This window comes from Triplophysa dalaica, chromosome 21 (genome assembly GCF_015846415.1).
Source record: "Triplophysa dalaica isolate WHDGS20190420 chromosome 21, ASM1584641v1, whole genome shotgun sequence".
NCBI lineage: Eukaryota > Metazoa > Chordata > Actinopteri > Cypriniformes > Nemacheilidae > Triplophysa > Triplophysa dalaica.
The window spans coordinates 7,219,185-7,240,074 of record NC_079562.1 but is presented as its reverse complement, the minus strand read 5'-3'; the positions used below and the strand labels follow the sequence as shown (position 1 = coordinate 7,240,074).

Here is a 20,890-nt window from a genome sequence, read left to right as displayed (position 1 = left end):
CCATGACCTTAAAGGTAGAGCTTGTAAGAATGTTGTTGTACAATATCCAGAAACCACTATGTGGCCCATGTTATATATTTTTTCAGTTGAGTACTTACAGTTTCTAATGTTTCAAATGTTTCGAACTGCTTCCTGAGAAAATCGGCATTATAATAGTGGACTGGGGCCGTTAAGTCGCCTGTCAATAATGTAATATCTGTGTTACCCTTTGTTACCGCCTTTACTGACGTAGGAACCACGTGACACTGTCGTAGACAGATGCGGAAGTAGTGGGTACCGTCGTTCCATCTAGCATTATTGCAAATGATGTGTGTACGTTCAAAATAACTTTTACTATGATTGATTTGAACACTTAAAACTGTGCAGTGTTATCACACCATCGAATTGTACAATTACTGTAACATCTATGACTAAAAATTTAGTTTTAAACCTTACATTACTCGGCTCTATTTCATTATAATGAAATAAAATGATTTCATCAAACGCAACATTTATAAAACTTTATTACTTTACCTTTTCTCCTGACACGATATCTCGTTTCATCTGATTGATAAATCAGCGCTACCATCAGCGGTGGAGTTGAAGACAACATTTCCCATCATTCCACGCTTCTACACAGCGTCGTCAAGCCACACAATTGTTGTTGTTTTGATCTTAAGCCCTTTAGCGGCGATTTCTACAAACTGTACCAAGCATATAAACCATAAAAAATCTTTGGAAACTTTGGCAAAATAATTTTTGTACGGAATCTTATGAAAACTTTATTTTTTCCCAGAAACACTTAACAACTCCCTAGCAACCGCTTAGTACATGACATGTCTACCACACCCTAACGCCTTAGCATTGTGATAGTGACTTAAATCACTTCAATTCTGTTCAACGTAAAAATCTATTTCCCTTCTCTAAACTCCTCCGACAGACGCTATTTTTATTCTGTCAAATGCACACACAGGATTGTGGTATATCAAAGGCAGTAAAGAAACATTTATGCTGCTTTCAAAAACCGACCAGATGGTGCGATCTTAGTAGACAGAATGTTACACAAACAGTGGATTCGGATTTGCCTTGATGTCTTTCCCCTGGATACTGCCTGAGAAGTTAGTGTTTTTCACGATTCAGACACAACCTACCTGTAGCACACACAGAGTATACATTGTACTATGCATCTAGTATATGCTTGCGACCAGTGTGGTCGGCTCTGCCCACTTAACCTTGGCAAGGCCATGGGCCGAATACAGAACAGCATGTCAACAGTACACCCGTCTTACTCGACACTGTTAGTATGAGCATCAGAGCGCTCGAACAGGGCCTGTCGACAGCTGTGTGACACACACACAGCAGCACCACAGTGGATAGGCTTCAACAGAGCAGCCTATTACAGGCACCAAATCAATGAGCAGATGCATTTAGAGAGTGAGAGAGAGAGAGAGAGAGAGAGAGAGAGAGAGAGAGAGAGAGAGAGAGAGTAAGTGTAAAGTAGGTGAAAATGAGTGAGGGCAAATGCTGCAGGGGACCAGGCCGTGAAGTCTCCCTGCGGCACTACACACTCCCATACACAACCTTGTGTAGAAGAAGAAGCTGTGTATAACCCAGTGGAAAGCATATGACTCAAAATCTGACAGCAAGGACATGTTTCGGTTTGAGGTTATGTGAATATTAAATGTAAGATTTAATACCATGTGATGTGTCATTTCACACTGTTATGATGATGGTTTGATACCGAAATTGAAACGCATTCATGTCTCCGTTCTTCTATTTGCGTAAAACAAGTACATCATATTCTGTTTTCTCATCTTGTGGATTTCTTCTATTGATTTATGAGTGACTGTAAACCATCGTTTGGTTCCAAACTTACTAAAATCTACCTAAAGTTTTTTGAACAATTGCTGTTTAGGTTTTATTGTTTTACAAACTGTGAAAGGTAAACAGTAAATTCAAAGCGTTAAACAGTTCTCAAATGCCTTCAATGAACCACAGAACAATTCAAATCCAACCTGCAGAAAAAAACAGATCTAGCGGTTCTGGTATGTAGCCTACATATTTTTTTAATAGACAAACAGGTGAGGACTATTGTAGTAGAGTAGGCGGGGCGAGACCGTGGTTCGAGTCCCGTGAGTAATTGTGAATGAGCGCCAGCTGTGCGCACACCGGGCTCGAATCACATAGGAGATTGGGAGCATATAAAACGAACGAGCGACCGGACCGTCGATGAGAGAGGTCCGGGCCCGAACTTGTGTTAAGGTTGTATTTATGTTTATGTTTTGTTCGCCGGTGGTCGGCCGTGAGGGGCCGCCGGCTATTATTACTTTATTAAATGTTTGTTTAACTGTTTTCCGGTTCCCGTCTCCTTCCTTCCCTATCTTGAATTTTGTTACAACTATGTTTCCAGAAAAAAGGATATAAAATCACTCAAACTGTAAAACTGTCCTAGAAAGGTTCAATGTGTCGTCAAACATCTGTCTCAAACTACAGAAGACGTTTCAATTGTGGTTGAAATAACACTAATATCTGCTGCATCTGCCAACATACGTTTATCAGTTTCAACATCAAAGTGTGACTGAAGGGAACTTAAAAGTGTCCAGATAATAGAGTTATTGGCGTTTAGCTCTGAGAACTTCAGTCATGTGTAAAACTGTTTGTCCCCATTTGATTTCCAGACATTTGCCTAAAACCCCAACAGTGGTTTATGTGAAATATTCTGGAGATCAATAATTCTCATGAGGATCCGAAAGGAAAACCAAATAACCACATCTACAAACAACTTGAAGTTTAGTGGTTTTAGAAGAGCAGTTTAGCTTAGATAATGCTGGTATGACATCATATTTATTTAATGATTTCTAAATACAGACAAAGTTGGTGCCAATAACAAAAAAAGTTTATAAAAAAATATAAAAGATTCACAGAAAAATCTATTGATAATACTAGCAAGACCAAGTAACATTTCTTGGCAAATAACAAATCCCGGCCTTCAGTTTTACTGCCAGATTAAACATCTGGCATATTCACACTAACACGTGAAAAAACAAAAATAGACCCATATCTCACTTGCTTTTCCAGTTAAAAAATCGTATCTAGTTTTACATGTTAATAGCAGATCTCCAGGGGAAAAACCGAAGTGAGCAGGGCTTTCCTCCGTCTGTAAAACTGCACAGTCTGCTCGTCTAACAGAAAACACAATGATTTTCCTACTATGAATGTTCATCTTCTATCCCCACAGCACTGCACCCTGAAACTAATAAGCATCATCAATCTGCAGCCAGATAATTTGCAAATTACTGGCAACTGTTGTGTATTATCGTGTTTAATGTTGTTGCACAAGTCCAATGTTTCTTCAGGAAAACTCCTTAGGGGAGCTACTCGCTTTGATAAGCAGCCCGTGCTCCTTTTGCAACAATTTCCCCTATAACTTTCGATTCGAATTTCACCGGCTGATGAAATCTGGGATCAACTGCAAAACCCCGGAAACGACACAATTCCAGAGCTTTGTGTATTTCTTCCTCAGTGTACTGTAGGCAAAAGTCCTCTAAGAATTTGTTGCTTCCTCTAAACGGATACCACCTCAGGCCACAAGGAAGTATTTAGGTACATCGATTCACATACAATATTGATTCAATACTGTATACAATATTAAAGTGCGGAGCATGGATTTAATTAAAGCAGTTAATAATCTGGTGTTATATGTTTAAGCAAAACAGAAACAGCACACTAAAACATCCATCCTAGCTTAAGGGGCAATACAACAGTGTCTACAAATGCAACCCAACAAAAGATCCGCTTCACAGCTGCTCTGATGACCCGGCCTGTAGAAGAATCCATCAAGATGATGTAGAGGCACTTGACGGTAAAAAATGTCTAGTAGACATATGATAAAAACATATCTTATTTTTTGCCACTTGGCACCTGAGCGCTTGAGCAATAAGTCAGCTATCTCAAGATGATGAAAAGGTCTCTCAAAAGTTTCACATTCAAGTGCAATATTCCTTCAAAACGTTGTCTTCAGCAGTTTACACTGTAGATAAGCTTTTGATTCAAGGCTTTACATTAAAATTGGAAATAAAATGTAAACCTCAGAAGTACACAACGCCCTTGAATGAAGTTTGGGAATAATCCAAATAATCCGAAACTCTGAGCCAAAACACCGTTTTATTTTAGCTGTGTATTTGGCTGTTGTTTGGCATCAGTGCTTTGGTAGATATGCACAAATTTATTTTGAAGCAGATAATTGCAAGTAAACAATATCCCAGGATGTTTGCCAGACTAACACTTTTGTTGCACTCCATTCACTTTTTAAAAAGACGCAAAATAGCAAAGTGTGGTTTAACGTATCAGTCAGACAGGTTCTTCATATCTAACCAGACCCTTTTGGCTGAAATATACTACGAAACACCCTGCTTTTAACACCAATAATCACAACTTTGGCTAGAGAGACCAACAATAGAGAATATGAGATGTAGAATTGAGCCCATCTTCAATGACAGAAACAGATTACAAGGCTGTGACCAAACCTCTATGCCTGATACAAATGCGACAAACATGCATGACATGGAAATGACATGTCTGCTAAATAACATGCGTTTGCTAGTTTGACATGGTGATGAAAAATGCAGCTGCCCAATGCTGTTAAGGAGGAAGACAGCAGCTGATCCACAGAAAAGGACGTCCGCCCCTTAACCTACCTGACATTTGAGATACGCAAGCCTTCACTTTCACTCCTGTGGGGGGAAGAGAAAGACAGAGTTAGAACAGGGAGCAGAAATGTAAGACAGATGCAAAAATGAGCACTTTCCATACATCAAAATTCAATCAAAATGCTAACTATGTTCCATCAGACCAAACAAAAGTCATTCGAGGTATGTATGTATATTATATATAAATACCTTGAAATACATGATCCTTTTAGTATTTGTATTACTTGCATTTATTTGCAGAAAATGAACACTGAAAAGGACAAGACGCTCTGTATTTTATCAGACCTCAAATACTGCAAGTTGATATAAACTTTTAAGTAATACATCTGCATTTGTATATGTATTTATGAAAAGTAAAAATGTGATAACTTCATTAATTAATGTGATTTTGTTCAAATTCAACAGAAACTGGACTAAAATGGCCACAATACATCTAGAAACGGTGAAAAAATAAAATTCGGAATGATCTCTTAATTTTAAAGCAACTTATATATGAAATATATAAAAAGTGAAAAAATGTAAGAACGGACATGTATGGCTTCCTGTCGCATTCGTTATATATAATGTGACTCTCTTCAATAGTGCATTCTCTATTCTGCAAATATCCAGTGGCCATTATGACATTCTATACCGGTACAGTCTCTCCGGCATATGTGCAGCGCTCAGCATGTGATGGAGAGCTCTAATATTCACACTTGTGACTTACAGCTGATTACCTCAGGCGTCCCCGACCTCAAACCCTGGTTTAATAATTCACGAGCTCACCTTCGTGGAAAAGCTTTGTTAGAAATTCTACAGTATTCATCTAAAGGTGCCAACAGCCTAGCTTCTCTCTAAAAAGATGTCAAAAACCTTTACAAATCGGTTATGATCCCAGCCCATTACTCTGCAAAATTGCCCTAAGAATAGCCTTAGGCTGGAGGACTGTTGACCGTTGTGTAGATGTCGGTACTGTGTACATCCATTTGACTTTACTGTAGGTATACATATTTGAGAGTGGACATAAAAATGTTGATGACACGTCCCTACCAGGTCCTTTTCGCAAATTCGGAGCACCCAGAAAAGAGCACCCTTGACCCCACCCCTAAACCATAAACATGCAGGACTTGTTCTTTCCATGTGTCACCTCTTTAAATTGCACAAAGGATTAACAACTCCCCTGCTGCTCTGCTTTGACTAGATGGGAGAGTCCCAAACTCAATTTGTCACATAATATACAAGCTTGTACCAGATTCAGACGTCAATGAGTGAAGCAAAACGCTGACACGTCAGTTGTTGCTCAAGCCTGCCGTGTCTGGCCTCAGATGATAGACTTCTGTCAAGCTGCACCAAATAATATTTGGTGATAAACCGTTAGCATAACACAGATATTATAGTCATTTTCATAGAATTTCCCCTGATGTAAATGTATTCGTTTTGGCTAACCCTATTAGAAAAACAGCTTAAGGTCAGCTGGTTTCCCTATGCGGCTTGCTGACTGAAGACATAATATGGACACCTTTAACCTAATAAACAGCAGCATTTAGATGCAAGTCTCAGCGCTACAAAGAGAAAAACGGACTTATTAAGCAGTTATTCAAACAACGAGGAATTCTAAACAAAGTACACTTCATTTATGAGTACAGTACGATAATAAAGCAATAATGCAGATTGCCCATGAGGGTCATAGGTGCTTCATTATAATGGTTTAGTGAATGCTAGTTTTGAGATGATGTTGTGTGTTGAAGTGAAAACAGTACGGAGTAAAAGGCTTAATAAGCAATTAAATAAATGCAGCAATGCAAGAGGGAACAAGCTGATATTTTGCCAAGAACCATGGCGTCGACCACGGCAGTTTGCAATTGTCTATTAGTGTATACTAGGTCAAAAGGGACCTTACTGGTTTTTATTAATGTACAAACATGCATCTTTATTTAAAAAATAAATGTGACCACACACTTTTTTAAAGGAGCCTATGTAGAACAGTTGCTTTTCATATCGTTATTAATCACGTCATTTGGCGCAAATTCATGTTTATCCGAGTCTTTGTTGTGTTATAAGTTGGCCATGAATGTATTAGACACGTTAAATTACAAAAACATTGAAAGGGACCGAACAAAAGATGCATTCTATCTAAAAGCCAATAAAAGCTCGCCCAGACCGGCCTGAAACGCCTCGTGTAACCACACCCCCACAAAGGTCAGTTCTTGGTATGATTTGACTAAGACCGCCCAAATGTATACGCAAGTAAGGTGGGTGTACCTGTCAGTACGGTTGCTTTGGAACCTGATGTTTCAAATATGGTAAGAAAAGTTACATTTCCATCACACGTTTGCAGTATTCGACCAATTACTACACACTGTTTAACTGGCCAATCATAGCAAGCCTCGCTTTTCAGAACGATGAGCTTTGTAAAAAATCTGCGCGTTTCAGATAGGCGGGGAAAAGAGGAGATACAAACATGCAAGGTATGTGGAAAATACAGCGTTTTTGAAAAGTCTGTTTGGTTGAATAAAAGTAATGTTTTGTATAACCTAATAATTGTCATTTTCATCAAATTTTCTTTGAACTTTTAATATGTCAAAGTAACTTTGGTTAAGCCACTTAAAGGTACGGTAGGCTTACGTGTGTGTACAAGATCAGGATGGCACCACCTCCGCCTCATTTTGAGCCAGGAAAAACCCTGTACTTACGATCCATTAAATCTAATTTGTATTTCATAGGTTATATCATTTTTGACCCTGCCAGCAGCTGTACCACTGTTACACCGCAGTGCACCCACTGATTCAGATTCTGAATTTCTTGCTCCAAATGTATAAAGCAAAACTAATAAACATCACCTTTGCTGCAGATAAAATGCGATTTTTGTATTAAAGGACAAGAAACGCGCATTACACTGATAAATCAGAATACTCAAGAGATCATCAAAGGAAAATCAGATCAGTTCGGCGTACTGGGGCTTTTAAAGTGAGCGGAGTCTGGCTACTCTTCCCTCTGTAAAATGTGAGACAAGCACAAATCTAACATCACAGCTCCAGCACTTCAAAGCTGTGGCCGTGCCTCCCCTCAGGAGTGGCCGTAGTGCAGATGTCTGAGAAAAGTGCTGCACGGCAATCGTTTTGTGGCCTTCAGTGACATATGTTTACAGAAAAAAAACTTCATAGAACCAGACCACACGGTGATGGACGCAAAGATACCACAGTGTGAATGTCTTAAAGTGCAGCCGGTGGCAAAATACACCATGAACAACGTTGAATTTGAAACAATGACAGTAGATTTTGGCATACATTCATACTTGTTCTTTGTACATATTAACTTAATACTATATTAGTTAAAATCAATTCATTTAATATGTATATATCTTTAATACACTGTGCTTCTGGGCCACCATTGACCACCATAGTAGTAAAAATGGCTTTATAAATGTCTTCTGGGGCACTTTTGACTACCATTGTAATTTTTTCCAACTATGGTAGTCAATGGTGGCCAAGAACTGTTTTGTAACAATCATTCTTCCAAATATCTTTATCTGTGTTCATCAGAACAAAGAAATTTATACAGATTCAGAACAACTTGAGTGTGAATCAATGATTTATTTTTGGGTGAAGTGTCCCTTTAACATTTTTCCATTTTGTTTCGCCGTCATTTGTATGGTAAATCGGGTAATACAACAAGTGATTGACTCGAACCATCCATCTGGCTTTTAAGGTCCAAGCACTGGGCCCTGGTATTATGCATTATGCGGGAGAGCGATGTCAATCCAATGAAATCCAACACTGCAGCTCAATCACCACAACACAAGGTTATAATGACCCTAATCGTTATTTCTCTAATGAGGTCCTATCAAAATCAATCATCATTTCCAAGCTTGTTTTCATGGCATGCTTATGAACACAATTAAATCAAAGCATTCAATTTGAATAACAAATCCTATCTACCCAAACACCAGAACAGGTTACATTCAGAATGCTTATTGAAATTCATTGTGCTCATAGTGCTATGTGTGGGTTTAAAAAAAGAGTTGGGCATCTTACCAGACACCAGGAAATCTTATAAACCCTGTTAAAGAGCATGCAAGCCAAACAAAATCATCAATAATCTGGCTGTCTGCTTTAGGCTAATGTAGGCGTTCCCACTTCAGACAGTGATATATTTGATCTATCCTAGTGGCTTCATTCGCTTTTTATGCAAAGACCCTTTATACCAAACCATATTACAGTAAATGGCATATTACACTAATAACTGCTACAACACAGCATGAAGGGCAAACATGAGCCTTTACAAACAACATGTGTTATGATATGACCTACAACATGGGTTCTCATCTGGTTTTAATACAGAACCTTATATTTATCTAATACAGCACCAACATTGTTTACCGTAAGGTAAATTCAAGGTTCTTTTTTGACTTCCTGTTTATTCATGACTGCAGTTGGTGTTTGGTTAGCATAAACCTAAAGCTGTTTCCAGCTAGGAGGACATTCAAAACAGTCAATGTTGGACTGATGTTTATCATTTTTAATTATCCACATTTTCAGTACTCAGGCCTCTATGGGATATTGTGTTGACTTCTTTTTGACCCTTCAAAGAAAAACTACTCACTGCAGCACAACCCATTCAAGGACAGAAACCAACGGGGTGAGACGACAGCAGAGCAGCTATGAATTATTACAAAGCAAACTTCTGTGTTGTTTGACGGATAGGAATATAAATAAGTCAAAACCATGCCTGGCTTTCAGATCTGTGTCATAAAGAATCATTTTATATCTCCCACTGTTATAGTGAACTTAATCTCATCTTAAACAAAATAGATGAGAAACAGTTCTGGCGTGCAGTAAATCACACCAAGAGTCATCGTTTTTCTTCATTCGTCATATTAGATCCTGTGATCTATAAAACACTGGAGCAACAAAGATAACACAAAAGCAATACATTTCATACTTTTTGTATGAACTCTCACTTTGTAGAAACTTCTCACAGTGTCTGTTCCATAAATTAAAGTCTGGCTTGTGTTGCCTATTATGACTTCATGAATCACAAACTCTAGTCTAGAATTATCAGGACTGTAAACCTTTGAAAACAACCGATATTTCACAAGACTCATCAGACCCTTTGTAGAGATTTCAACCAATAAATGTCAGACAACATCCATCGACAAAAAATCGATTGCAAAATTGACTGCAGTGCATAACATATAAGTGCAATAAATTGACTTTTAAAGCAATGTTTTGTTCAACAAATTCATAATAATAACAACCATATTATAAAAATTATTACGTATTAATGACATTATTTAATTAATAATAATAATACGTTTTATCTTTATTATTATTATTCAATAATATTAATAATAAATTACCCCAGTTTAGGGTCAAAAAGGGAAAAACCCAAACTAATCAAACCTAAATTGTTTCAAGCCAAAATGCTGGGTTGTTTTAACCCACTGCTGGTTAAATATAAAATTCTCTGGGTTGATTTTAACCCAATGGCTGAATATTTCACCTTTTGACCCAACATGTGCTAAATATAACCCAGCATTTTTAGTGTATTATATTTGTGATTGGTTGCAATTAATATGATTAATTTAACAGAACTGTTTTAAAATTGATCGACAGCCCTTTGAATTATAAATGTAAAGGCAGTTTATACTCCTGGGGGCCATCCTAAGGTGTTGGCCCATTCATGAGGCAGCCTGAAGCTCCCACAGCTATTAAAGGTCACAAGGACTCAAGTATTCATTCTCTTCCCTTTCTCCTCACTCCCCTTTAAATCCGAAAATTGTTTAATCCAGCAGGGCAATGAAATTAACCTTTTCACCCACCAGTCCGTTCCAGTAGCGCCTGGAAGGCAAATCACAATTTTTAAATGTATAAAGTAAAGAGAGAAGGCAAACCTCACACATTCAAAACTTTTATCATTCATTGATGCTAAAGATAAGCCATAGATACATCTTTCCAAAATGACAATCGATGACAATCACGCTTATGTTCAGCACAATGTAGAATAGAAAAGACTCTTTGAGGACATGGTTGGGAAACAGTTTGGAAGACAAAAGACAAAGGAATATTGGCAAAAGACAAAGTGTCAGTCTGAACTATACAATCAATATGTGGTTGATGCTTTTCTATATGCATGAATTCATAAACGTTATTTCTTTAAATTTTTTCTCTGTGAATATAAATGTTTCTCACTCAGCAGTTCTCAGCAATTGTAAGCCTTTGCAGTTTCAAATAAGCGATTCACCGCCCCAAGTCTCTATCTAATTCCAATTGGATTTCTATTGATTCTTCTGTCTTTGGTATGTACCAAAACACGTTGGCAAAACGCAGTCAATTGAACAAAAATACCTATTTTATCATCATGTTTAATTCCAGTTGAAATGACACTTATCTAGGCGTATACATAACCTGGTTCATCACGTTTGAGTGAGTTCGTCTGTATCACATTTTTTCTTCACCTACCAAAGAAACTGCTGACAATTTATCGCTGCACTGGACTGTACATCCATTTGCTGTGAAGCTCGGTTCTAATGAAACACATTGCAATGCGAGCAGTCAAGCCTGGCCACTTCACATGTAGCACACGCTTCGGCTCCTTTAATAACAAAGTGATGAGGAACAGGCCTTCAAGTTGACACATGCTGCAAGATTGCAGGAAAAGAAATAAAGTTTCATGAAACCTGATGATGGATGTACAACAAGCTTCTGACAGATAATCTATGGCTATTGAATTTGTCTTCTGATTAATTTTCCAAATGGGCCATCATGGTAGAGCACTGCCAGCAGTTTGGGTCATATGTAAATGGCCATTTGAAGAGCTGCTCTCATTAGATTCACTCCCATAAACAGGGTCTGGCCTTAAAATTGATATTAAAAATATATTATTATATAGTGTCTTCGAATCATTTTCTTAAGTAACACAGGATTATTTGGTAAATAATGTGCCATCCTCTTGCGAGATCCTGTGGGTTTAACTGATCATCCCAGCTCAGGCAATCTCTGTCAACAACCAAGAACAAAAATGGACCCTTGTTATTCTTTATACAAATACTAACTATTGTTTGTTTTTGTCTTTCTTCCTGTAAAGCTGCTATAAAACAATGAAACATTGTACAAAGCCCTATATAAATAAAACTGAAACATTCTCGTTCTTGTGTTCATAAGGAAATTAAATGGGGACGGTAAAATACAGTAAAAGTTCAAGAACACTAAAGTCTTCAAGAGGTCAAACATCATTCAAGCTATTGGTTACGCCAATCAGACGAACATTGATGCAACAAATATTTTTTAACTAAATGTTTTAAAAGCACCAGAAAGCCCCAGTATTGACACGTTCCGGGACCATGCTTCCATATAGCTGACTCTGCATAAAAATCTGAGATAAGTGAATGTACAAAAACATACAAATGATTCACTTCACCTTTAGCCATAGTGAAACGATATCTGCTGCATGTGCATTTCACACTTTGTACAAAAGACAAACAACAAACCAAGTCACTGTATATCCTGATTTCCAGTAACATTCCTGACCCAGGCATCTTACATCGATTCATTCTCATCTACTGGCTGTACTGTAATCTGTTTAAAGGCATTTAGTCATGGGCACTGAGTCAGCACTTCCTTTAAAAGGTTTCACTTTCTAAGACTGATGATTCAGGGTTCACAAACATGCTAAGGCCAAAGATCACGTTTTACTGCATCATATTATGATGAATGGGAAGACGAGTAATGCAATACATACATGAACAAATCAGCTGACGGATTATTGAATTATATAACTCTCTTATGTATTCTTTATCACAACGGGCCAAACTGCAGACATGTGGGAACCTTCAACACCGTTAACTTAATCATGTCTAGGAATCTTAGAAAAGATTTTCCTTCTTTACCTGGCAGGACTAATCGCTCCATCAACATCACAATAGGAATATTAGGGCCGTTTTCAGTGAGACGGTGAGTTTACAAAAAGGTCTGACTAATACAGCAAGAAATAGGATTTTGTACAACAGCAGCATAGCTGTCTTGGTCTTTTTCCCAGGTGAATGAAGTCATGCTCCAGGGCCTTTTGGGATTCTGTTTATTACAGATATGCCAGGGTTTCTCAGCGAAATTATTCATCACACAGTTCTCTCTGCAGCTTTGTACACATGAAAGAAAAGTGCTGGGACTGTGCAGCATTTAAATCAGCCAAACTGTAAAATGACACATTAAAGCAGGAGTGCTGGTATGCTGAATATCCAAGCGGGAATGAAAGCAATGATATACAGTGATGCTTTGGACAAATGCCCTGATTGACCAATCAGAATCAAGTATTCTAGATTATAACGCATTTTAATAAATAAAAAAATTCTAAAAGAATCACTCTTTCGACCTAGGCTTCTTCATACTAAAAGCAGGATTCCCAATTGAAAGCATACTGTAGCTTTGTATTGTTGATTTTAAAAGGCAAAATGTTAAATGCTGCCTCTTTCGACTTTGGGTAAATGCATAAGCTGAATAAATGTAAAAGTCCAATTAGCAGTATAAAAACGATTAAATACTGAACTTTTGCACCTTTACAAGTACTTTTAAAAAAACAAGCCCTTTCCTCTGAGACACGATATCATTTTAATCACATTTCCACTAATAAGATCACTTCAAAAGTATGAAGTTGATAAAGGTAGGGAGTTGCTACAGCAGCCCAGCACACATCAGACCCAGAGCGGTGCTGACTTTGGACTTCTGCATTTTCACATCGCTCATTACTGGTTCATAAAGCTGCCCCTGGCATCCACCGAGGCTTTTGAGGACCAGAGGGATTTACTTGGCAGCCCAATGGCTGTCACTTAGCAGGTTCAACACACACCCCAGTAAGATGTAAAAATGAACAGCACAAAAACATCATGTGCTGATAAGCGGTGCGTCTGCGGAAATGCCTTTATGAGATCAGAAGATGGGAATGTATTGAAGCAGCGATGGACAGGATGGATGGCTGAGCTGATAAAATGATTCTGGCTCGTCTATCTGGCTGTGCTGGTTTCACATACCGGTTCAGTTGTTTTTGCGGAAATATTGCTGTGTTCCAAATGATATCACAGCCCGGAGCGAGCCTGAATAATGCATCATGAAGATGAGAGTGTGTTGCTAAGTGGATTTGTTTAATGCAGAAAAGGGAGGAGGCTGGGTAATGTATATTGTGAGGAGAATTCACTAAGAAGAATTTAGACTTTCATTTGCAGGCGTCGTCCTTGACTGTTTTGCGTGCAGTTTTAGCGCCAGATTCGCTGAAAGGATTATGCAAATTCACACCACAATTATTCATTTTGCAGGTTGGTTTGAAGTGCTGAGGTTTAGGGGATGTGGCAACCTGGAACATATTACATATACACATACTGTATATATACATATCTCACTGATATTTGATATATATTTGGCTGTAATTTACATTTATTGGTTTAGAAGATGCTGCTATCCAAAGCGACTTACAAATGAAAGAGCATTTTACATTTGTTCAAAGATTTAACAATAATTATAGTTTACCGAGCCATGTTTACAAGTAGGATGAAATCTAACAACTAGGGCTTATGGAGATTACATAATATATGTCTTTGTAGTGTGTATATACATTTTGTATCTATAAACAGAAATATACATATATTTAATAAAATTATAAAATATATAAATTAATAAATGTTATATATAATTTTAATAATTGGTAAATAAATAAAAAACATCTGAATATTTCCCAAATATATATGTGTATATATGTACATATTTACAAATGTTGTGTTTTTGTGTTTGTAAATACAAAATTAATATGCACAGTACACAGACATATATAATGTAAACACAAACTTTTATTCTGGATGCAATTAATTGTAAATAATCGTTTGACCGCCCACCAAACAATATGTATTTCAATGTATTTCCAAATAATTAAATCATTTCTGACCATTTCAAAATAATAAAATATTACAAACGGCTGCTGCCATGACAAAAAAAATACTAAAGAATGTCAAAGGCTACATCGAAATATTCTGCAGTGATCAAATGCTACACAAAAGTGTCTGTTTCCCCAGACCATAACAGTTGAGGTGAATTTATTGAGATATGAAAGAATATTACAAAACAGAAATCACACATGGCTCAGATGTTCTGCTCTTTCATGCTGTTGCAATTTGCTTTTATTATTCAAATGCAGAAGGCATATTTGCAAAGTATAAAACATGATCCGCACTCCTACGGTTTCATATGATCAAATGCATCTACATGTCAAATCCCTTTGTTTGGTGAGAATTTAATATGTTTTCTGAACGCTGTCTCTTTATAAAAAACAGAATGAAGAAGTAGAAATGATCTAGGTGGGGGGATTAACATTAAAATCCTGCCATTTCCTGTCGCCTTATCTTCTACCTTCTCTTTGTTCCTGTCATTTATACACTTCCCACAGGCATGCTGTGGACTCGACCTAACTTCCCGTGCTGCTTCCTATAGGGCAAGAGGCAGATTGTCCCTGAAGCAGGTGAGAAAAGATGCCACTTTTTGGAATGGTATATAGGATACTAATAGTAAACACTATCCTGTCTACTGTACTATAAAAATAATAAGTTAAACAGCAGAAATTGTCAATGGTAGTTAAAGTGACAGTGTTGTGTTACACATTCACTCATACATAGTAAACGGTGCAAAAATAGCAAAAGCAATAATTGCAAAAATAGCAAAAGTTGTATCCTATAATATGGTATGCATGATAATCAAAAGAGCTTAACACATGGGGAGAAGACATAATTAAATTTGACATAAATGGATAACACGCTGCATGATTCAAAATAATAGGCTCTTATCAAATAAAAAAGCTTTTCCAGAGGGTGAATAATGACCCTTCATAAAAAGTTGACAGATCTCAGTTATGCGTCAATCTTTAACATTATGACTGTATGATAATTTTTGTGACGTTAAGTCAGTATGTTACCGAGCAGAGCAAGAGTCAGGTTCTCCAGCGATTAGAAAAGATTGTCGTTTACACCAGCTGGCAAATGTGCGTGGCCGGTGTTGAACTTCCTGCCTTTGCTTTGAAATTGTGGCGTGCGTGGAGAGTGTGCTGTTCGCAGAGACATTAGCAGGTGCTCCAAGCATACAGACTGTCTCTGCATGAGGTTTCCCCAGGAAGTCAAAGATGAAATGGCACATATAATGAGGGGCATTATCAATCACTGGCAGGAGGCTGCTTACTCACATCCACACGAGAAAGAGAGAGAGAGACGTGCTTCACTTAACCATTCACGAAAACTGCATTGGGGACCGCAGAACTGTATACCAGCAGGAACTGTATAGGAATAAACCATATTACGAAGTCGCTCTTGCTGGAAGGTAAACAGATTTAACAGCCTATCCAGACATAGTGAGATACTTCCCAGCAGCACACAAATTCATTAAAATTACACCTGGATCTGGTTGCAAAACTAACTGAGAAGGTCAATTCCACAACTTCATAAAAATCATTTTCTGATGAACCTGCTTGTACAGAGAACAGACGAAATTCACTGCCAAACACTCACAGCTTGCTAACTGCTTTTCTGGTCTTTTGTCTGTGGGATTAGATTATACACAGTGAGTGTGTTTATGTGTACAATCATACACCATTTACTGTATTTATAATAACCCATCATGGTCGAATGTCACACAATTGCCTGTGAGCTTTCCTGTAGCCAAGTTGTAAGAGCATTGCGTTAACAATGCAAGGTTGTGGGTTTGATCCCAGGGGATTGCACATACCTATGTATAAATGTATAGGATGTCGCTTTGGATAAAAGCGTCTGCCAAATGCATAAATGTAAATGTAATTCAGGTAAAGGTTATAAACCATTTCATCGAAACCCAGTCATCATGCATAATGTACATGTTTGCTTATCGCTAAATTTCTTTGCTCGGCATGTTAATGGCATCTTTACTACCATTCTGATGGAAAGAAGATTCTGAAGAAATTCTGAAGAAATCGAACACACACAGTGTACTTAGATTATGTGGGTTTTATAATAAAAGACTTGTAATTGTTTCTTTATACAATAAAAAAAAAGGAGAAATGGAAAAATAATTGGTGGGAATCTTGGTATAACATGCACCAATAAACCAGGCCCAATAAACCAGTAAGGTGGATTCATAAAGTGTCTAGAGATTTCATAAAAAGATTTCATAAAAAGTCTACAGATTTCACCATTTATTATGAAGACACAAAAACCGACATATTTAAGTCTGTTAATTCTCAAAATATTATCTGTGGTTGGCGTTGAAAAAAATTCTGGGTCCTGATCTGAGGCCTGCTAATTGTTGACCAACAAGCTTGAGGCTGCTCTTTTTTAAGAGATGCTCTCAACATCCAATTTCCCATCTAAAGTGATGCCAAAACACTAACGAAGAGTCTCTTTCCAACACTAGTAAATACCGAAATAAATAATTAAAACAAAATACATCAGAGCATCAGTCCTATGACAGCAATGATGCTATAGCAGTAATATCCACAACATATATACCCGCCTGCAGAAACAAGTTTCTAAATCAAGCCGATACGACTTAAGGGTTCATTACAGTTCAGGCCTGATAAAAGTAGCCCATCTGACGCGATCAACAGATGACGCGGGATTAAAAAACAGAAGCGGGCAGGACAACGCGCACGCTCACAAAAACAAACCTAGCATTTTAATATTGAGGAAGGGATGAAGCGAAATGTCAGTGATTACCATAAGGCTTAAGCTGTTTTCATTCTTTTTCTTTTCTGTGAGCTAAATCTTCTCCAAGAAGCCGATAAAGGCAAATATAGCCACTACAGAATTAAATATAATGGAATAACTCTAGAAAAAATGAAGCAGGATGACATATGACATTTTGTGCCTCGTATGATTCCCGAAACAGGATGTGTGAACTTCCCAACCATAACACTTTGAGCGGATGTCCTGTTGTCTTACAAGACAAAGCAAATTTTGTTAGATATGTGGTGATTTCCAGACACACTTTACACTGCTGGACTTGATTTTTATGTTTAAGGTAGTATTTAAATCGAGTTAGTCATGTCGCTCATCCGGCAGGTCCAGACAAAAAGACCACAAGATAGAGTGAATGGAGATTTTCAATTTAAAACATTCAGGTGCCAGGATGTGGATAAGTATTTTTTATCAAGCTGATATAAGTTCTTTGGTGTGATTTCAAGGAGAGCCGTTGAGAGACATAGAGTCGCGATTTCTGGGTTGTTCTGGGTGGTTGCTTATCGGCCCAATTCAAAAGAACCCAGCCCCAAATCTCTATGTTACTGAATTTGGTACACTAGGTTTGCATCTTTATATTTATATGGTTTGTATATTTATTTCAATGCTTCAGTGTTGGGGTTGGGAGTTTTTGCTCAGTTTGTCTGCTACAGCAAAACTGCATAAAGTAATTGCACAGCTGTCCTCAACATGTCACACTGCTTAATGTATCATGTTTGTAGCACAAAAAAAGGAAGAAAGTTTAATTTAGGCTTAGTGGTTTAAGTCAAATAATAACCAATAATAGCAGTGATTTGTCAATCTCTATTATTTCTGTAACCCAGTTCCTGTAGCACATTTTGTTAGGTTGTGGGTTCGATTGCCAGGAAACACATACAGGCACTGATGGAAAAGCGTTTACCTTTAAAGAGTACATAACATGAGATCATGAAAATTACATTTCATGCATTGGGTAATGTTGCCGTGTTTGAAAGTAAGCAGTCTGCCCAGTTGTAAATCCGAAGGTGAATAAATAACAAAGTTATGTGGCTTTGAAAAAAGGGAGTCGACTCTGAATAACGCAAACAAGTCGTCCCTAGTCCGATTCGCGAACCGCCGCGGATTTACGTCACTACATATTGACCCCCCAAGGGCTGTCATAAACCGACGATAAATATCACGTTATTTATGCACAGCTTTTGAGTGAAGTAAATGCTGCTGCATCTGAAAGCCAGAGGGCGCTCTCTTGCGGAAACTCCAAATACGCTCTGAAGAAGAAGACCATAACTTGTTCTAGAATCTATGAAATACCTATTGACATCTTTTATCACTGTTACTCAAGCCTCATCAGGTATTTTTATGATAATAAAGTATATTTATAATGATCATGTTCGACCGGTGTTGCTTTTCCAAATGCACATTATAAGCACACTGCTTCTAGATCGCGCAGCATCTAGATATTTATGCAAAGCTCTTCCTTTAACTACAGCTTTTTGATCAGTAGGAGGTACTACTCGACCTAAAATAACTACGAGATTGAATCGTTTATAACATACATTTGAAAATGCAATACTCGTCAAACATCATCACTATTTATATACTTTATAATCCTGAAAAGGTTTGAAGAACAGCGATAAAAAATGACTACTGGCATTTACTGCAATGAATTGTTCTTCTTCTGTTTCCCATATCCATAATTTCTGCGCAAGAGCGCCCTCTGGTTTTCGGATGTGGCTGCATTTAACCGTAAGTCATTGAGAAACTGAGAGCAGACGAATCGCACAATATATTGCACAATATATCGCCGAGCCCTACTAGGACTTCAGTCAAGAAGTAAGCCTAGGTGAGAATAACTGTCTATTATTAAAAAAATTATAGTGTTTTTACACTTTCTATGTACATAAACTTGTTGTTGGACACTCCTTAAAACCAAAGTAGGACCTTAAAGATCCGTAGTTATGTACTCTTTAAATAAAAGTGTCTGCCTGATATATCCCACAGCACACATTTTTGATGTCCACAAGTTATTCAAACAATTATGAATGCCTACTTTACATTAACATATTTACAGTCAACAGTTTACAAGAGTCTAGGACATTTACGATGAGGAAAATAATAACGAAAAACCTCTGGCCATTGAGCTTGCTCTTAAACTGATTCATATAATTGGGCCTGTTTCACAACCTGTGATCACTGTCTGTGTGAAGAGGCAAAATCACAGCTTTCAAACCTTGTTACAGAAAACGTTCAAAAAATATCTCTGTCTCCTGATTGGGTCAATCCATCTGGCCAACAACGAGTCAGAATATGACACAGCCTTGACTTACTATCTTGTCAAATAGATTTAAGACAACATTCTCACAAGTGCATCTCCCCAATACATGACATGTATCTCTAACAGTGCCACCAGCCCTGCCAGTCTGTTCAACTCTCTGTTGTAAAGAATGTCTACTTAACCTGTTACATAAATCCAAATTATCCTCATTAATCTCCGTCTAATTATTAGAAAGCTCAGGCTGAATAAGAGCAGTAATACTTAATCGCCTGATGGTGGTGCCAAGGGGTGAGATGATTTCATGTTACAGCCTATTAAAAATTCCCCTGGAGAGCTTCTCTTCATCTACATGACCTTTGACTTTTGGCTAACAGCGCTTCTCACCTGCTGCTCTGCTCTTGCTCTCCAATGCCCTACAGGTGGTTGAAATGACATAAGGTTATATGTTCAGCTACAGCCGGGTGACGTCAATTAAGGATAAAACATCAAAACACAAAACTGACCTGACAAATCCCTGAAAAAATTTTCATGTTGCTTTTATTTCATTTCTAATGTACTTTAGCTAATATTTTATTTATTTTTATGTCAATTAACTGAAAGAGATAAAAAAGTGTCTATTAAGTTAACTGTAAAACGATCAACCCTGTTACTGCCAACTATAAAACCATCAACCCTGTTACTTCTAACGCCTGAAAACATATAGTAGCTATGTCCCAGTTCGTACTGTACATAAAAATGCATTGCGGATGCCCCAAAAACACTTTACTAAAATGTTTTTTTTAACAATGTTAAAAGAAATCATGTCGGTAAAGCCACCGGATCTCCCACGTGCACGCCTGTAGTAAGTGCTAAAGCTGCTCTTTAAGGCTTAAACGTATATTGAACATTATGTAAACAGACTCACACAGTGAGATTACTCATCACTGCTGTGGGAGTCTGTGGATAAAGCCTGGATTAGTGACGTAGGAGGTTATTGTGAATTTTCAAGTTAGGAACTTGACTTTAACGGAAGTGCCTGAGCCAAATGCAAAACTCATAAATCAACAATGAAATTACTGGGTTTTGAAACCCCGTGGCTCTGAAAGCAGGACTTTTGTATCTGCTAAGCCTCAGGCAATCGTTATTAAATGCAAATATAACAGGAACACATTACCAGTGTGGTTCCCATTTTCATTAGAGACGCAATAAGTACAAAATAAAGGAAACCCATTACAGATGAAGGCTTGTGCTGTG

At 37.6% G+C, this 20,890-nt stretch overlaps 1 protein-coding gene across 3 annotated transcripts in view; it reads right to left on the bottom strand.

Moving 5' to 3' along the window:
• The window catches only part of iqsec1b (IQ motif and Sec7 domain ArfGEF 1b), a 146,592-nt gene that overhangs the window by 111,260 nt on the left and 14,442 nt on the right, over window positions 1-20,890 (bottom strand). For all 3 annotated transcript variants that reach the window (XM_056734394.1, XM_056734387.1, XM_056734388.1), the window contains exon 2: window positions 4,677-4,712. In XM_056734394.1, coding sequence (XP_056590372.1) covers window positions 4,677-4,712 — 36 coding nt within the window. The remainder of the gene's footprint in view (window positions 1-4,676; window positions 4,713-20,890) is intronic.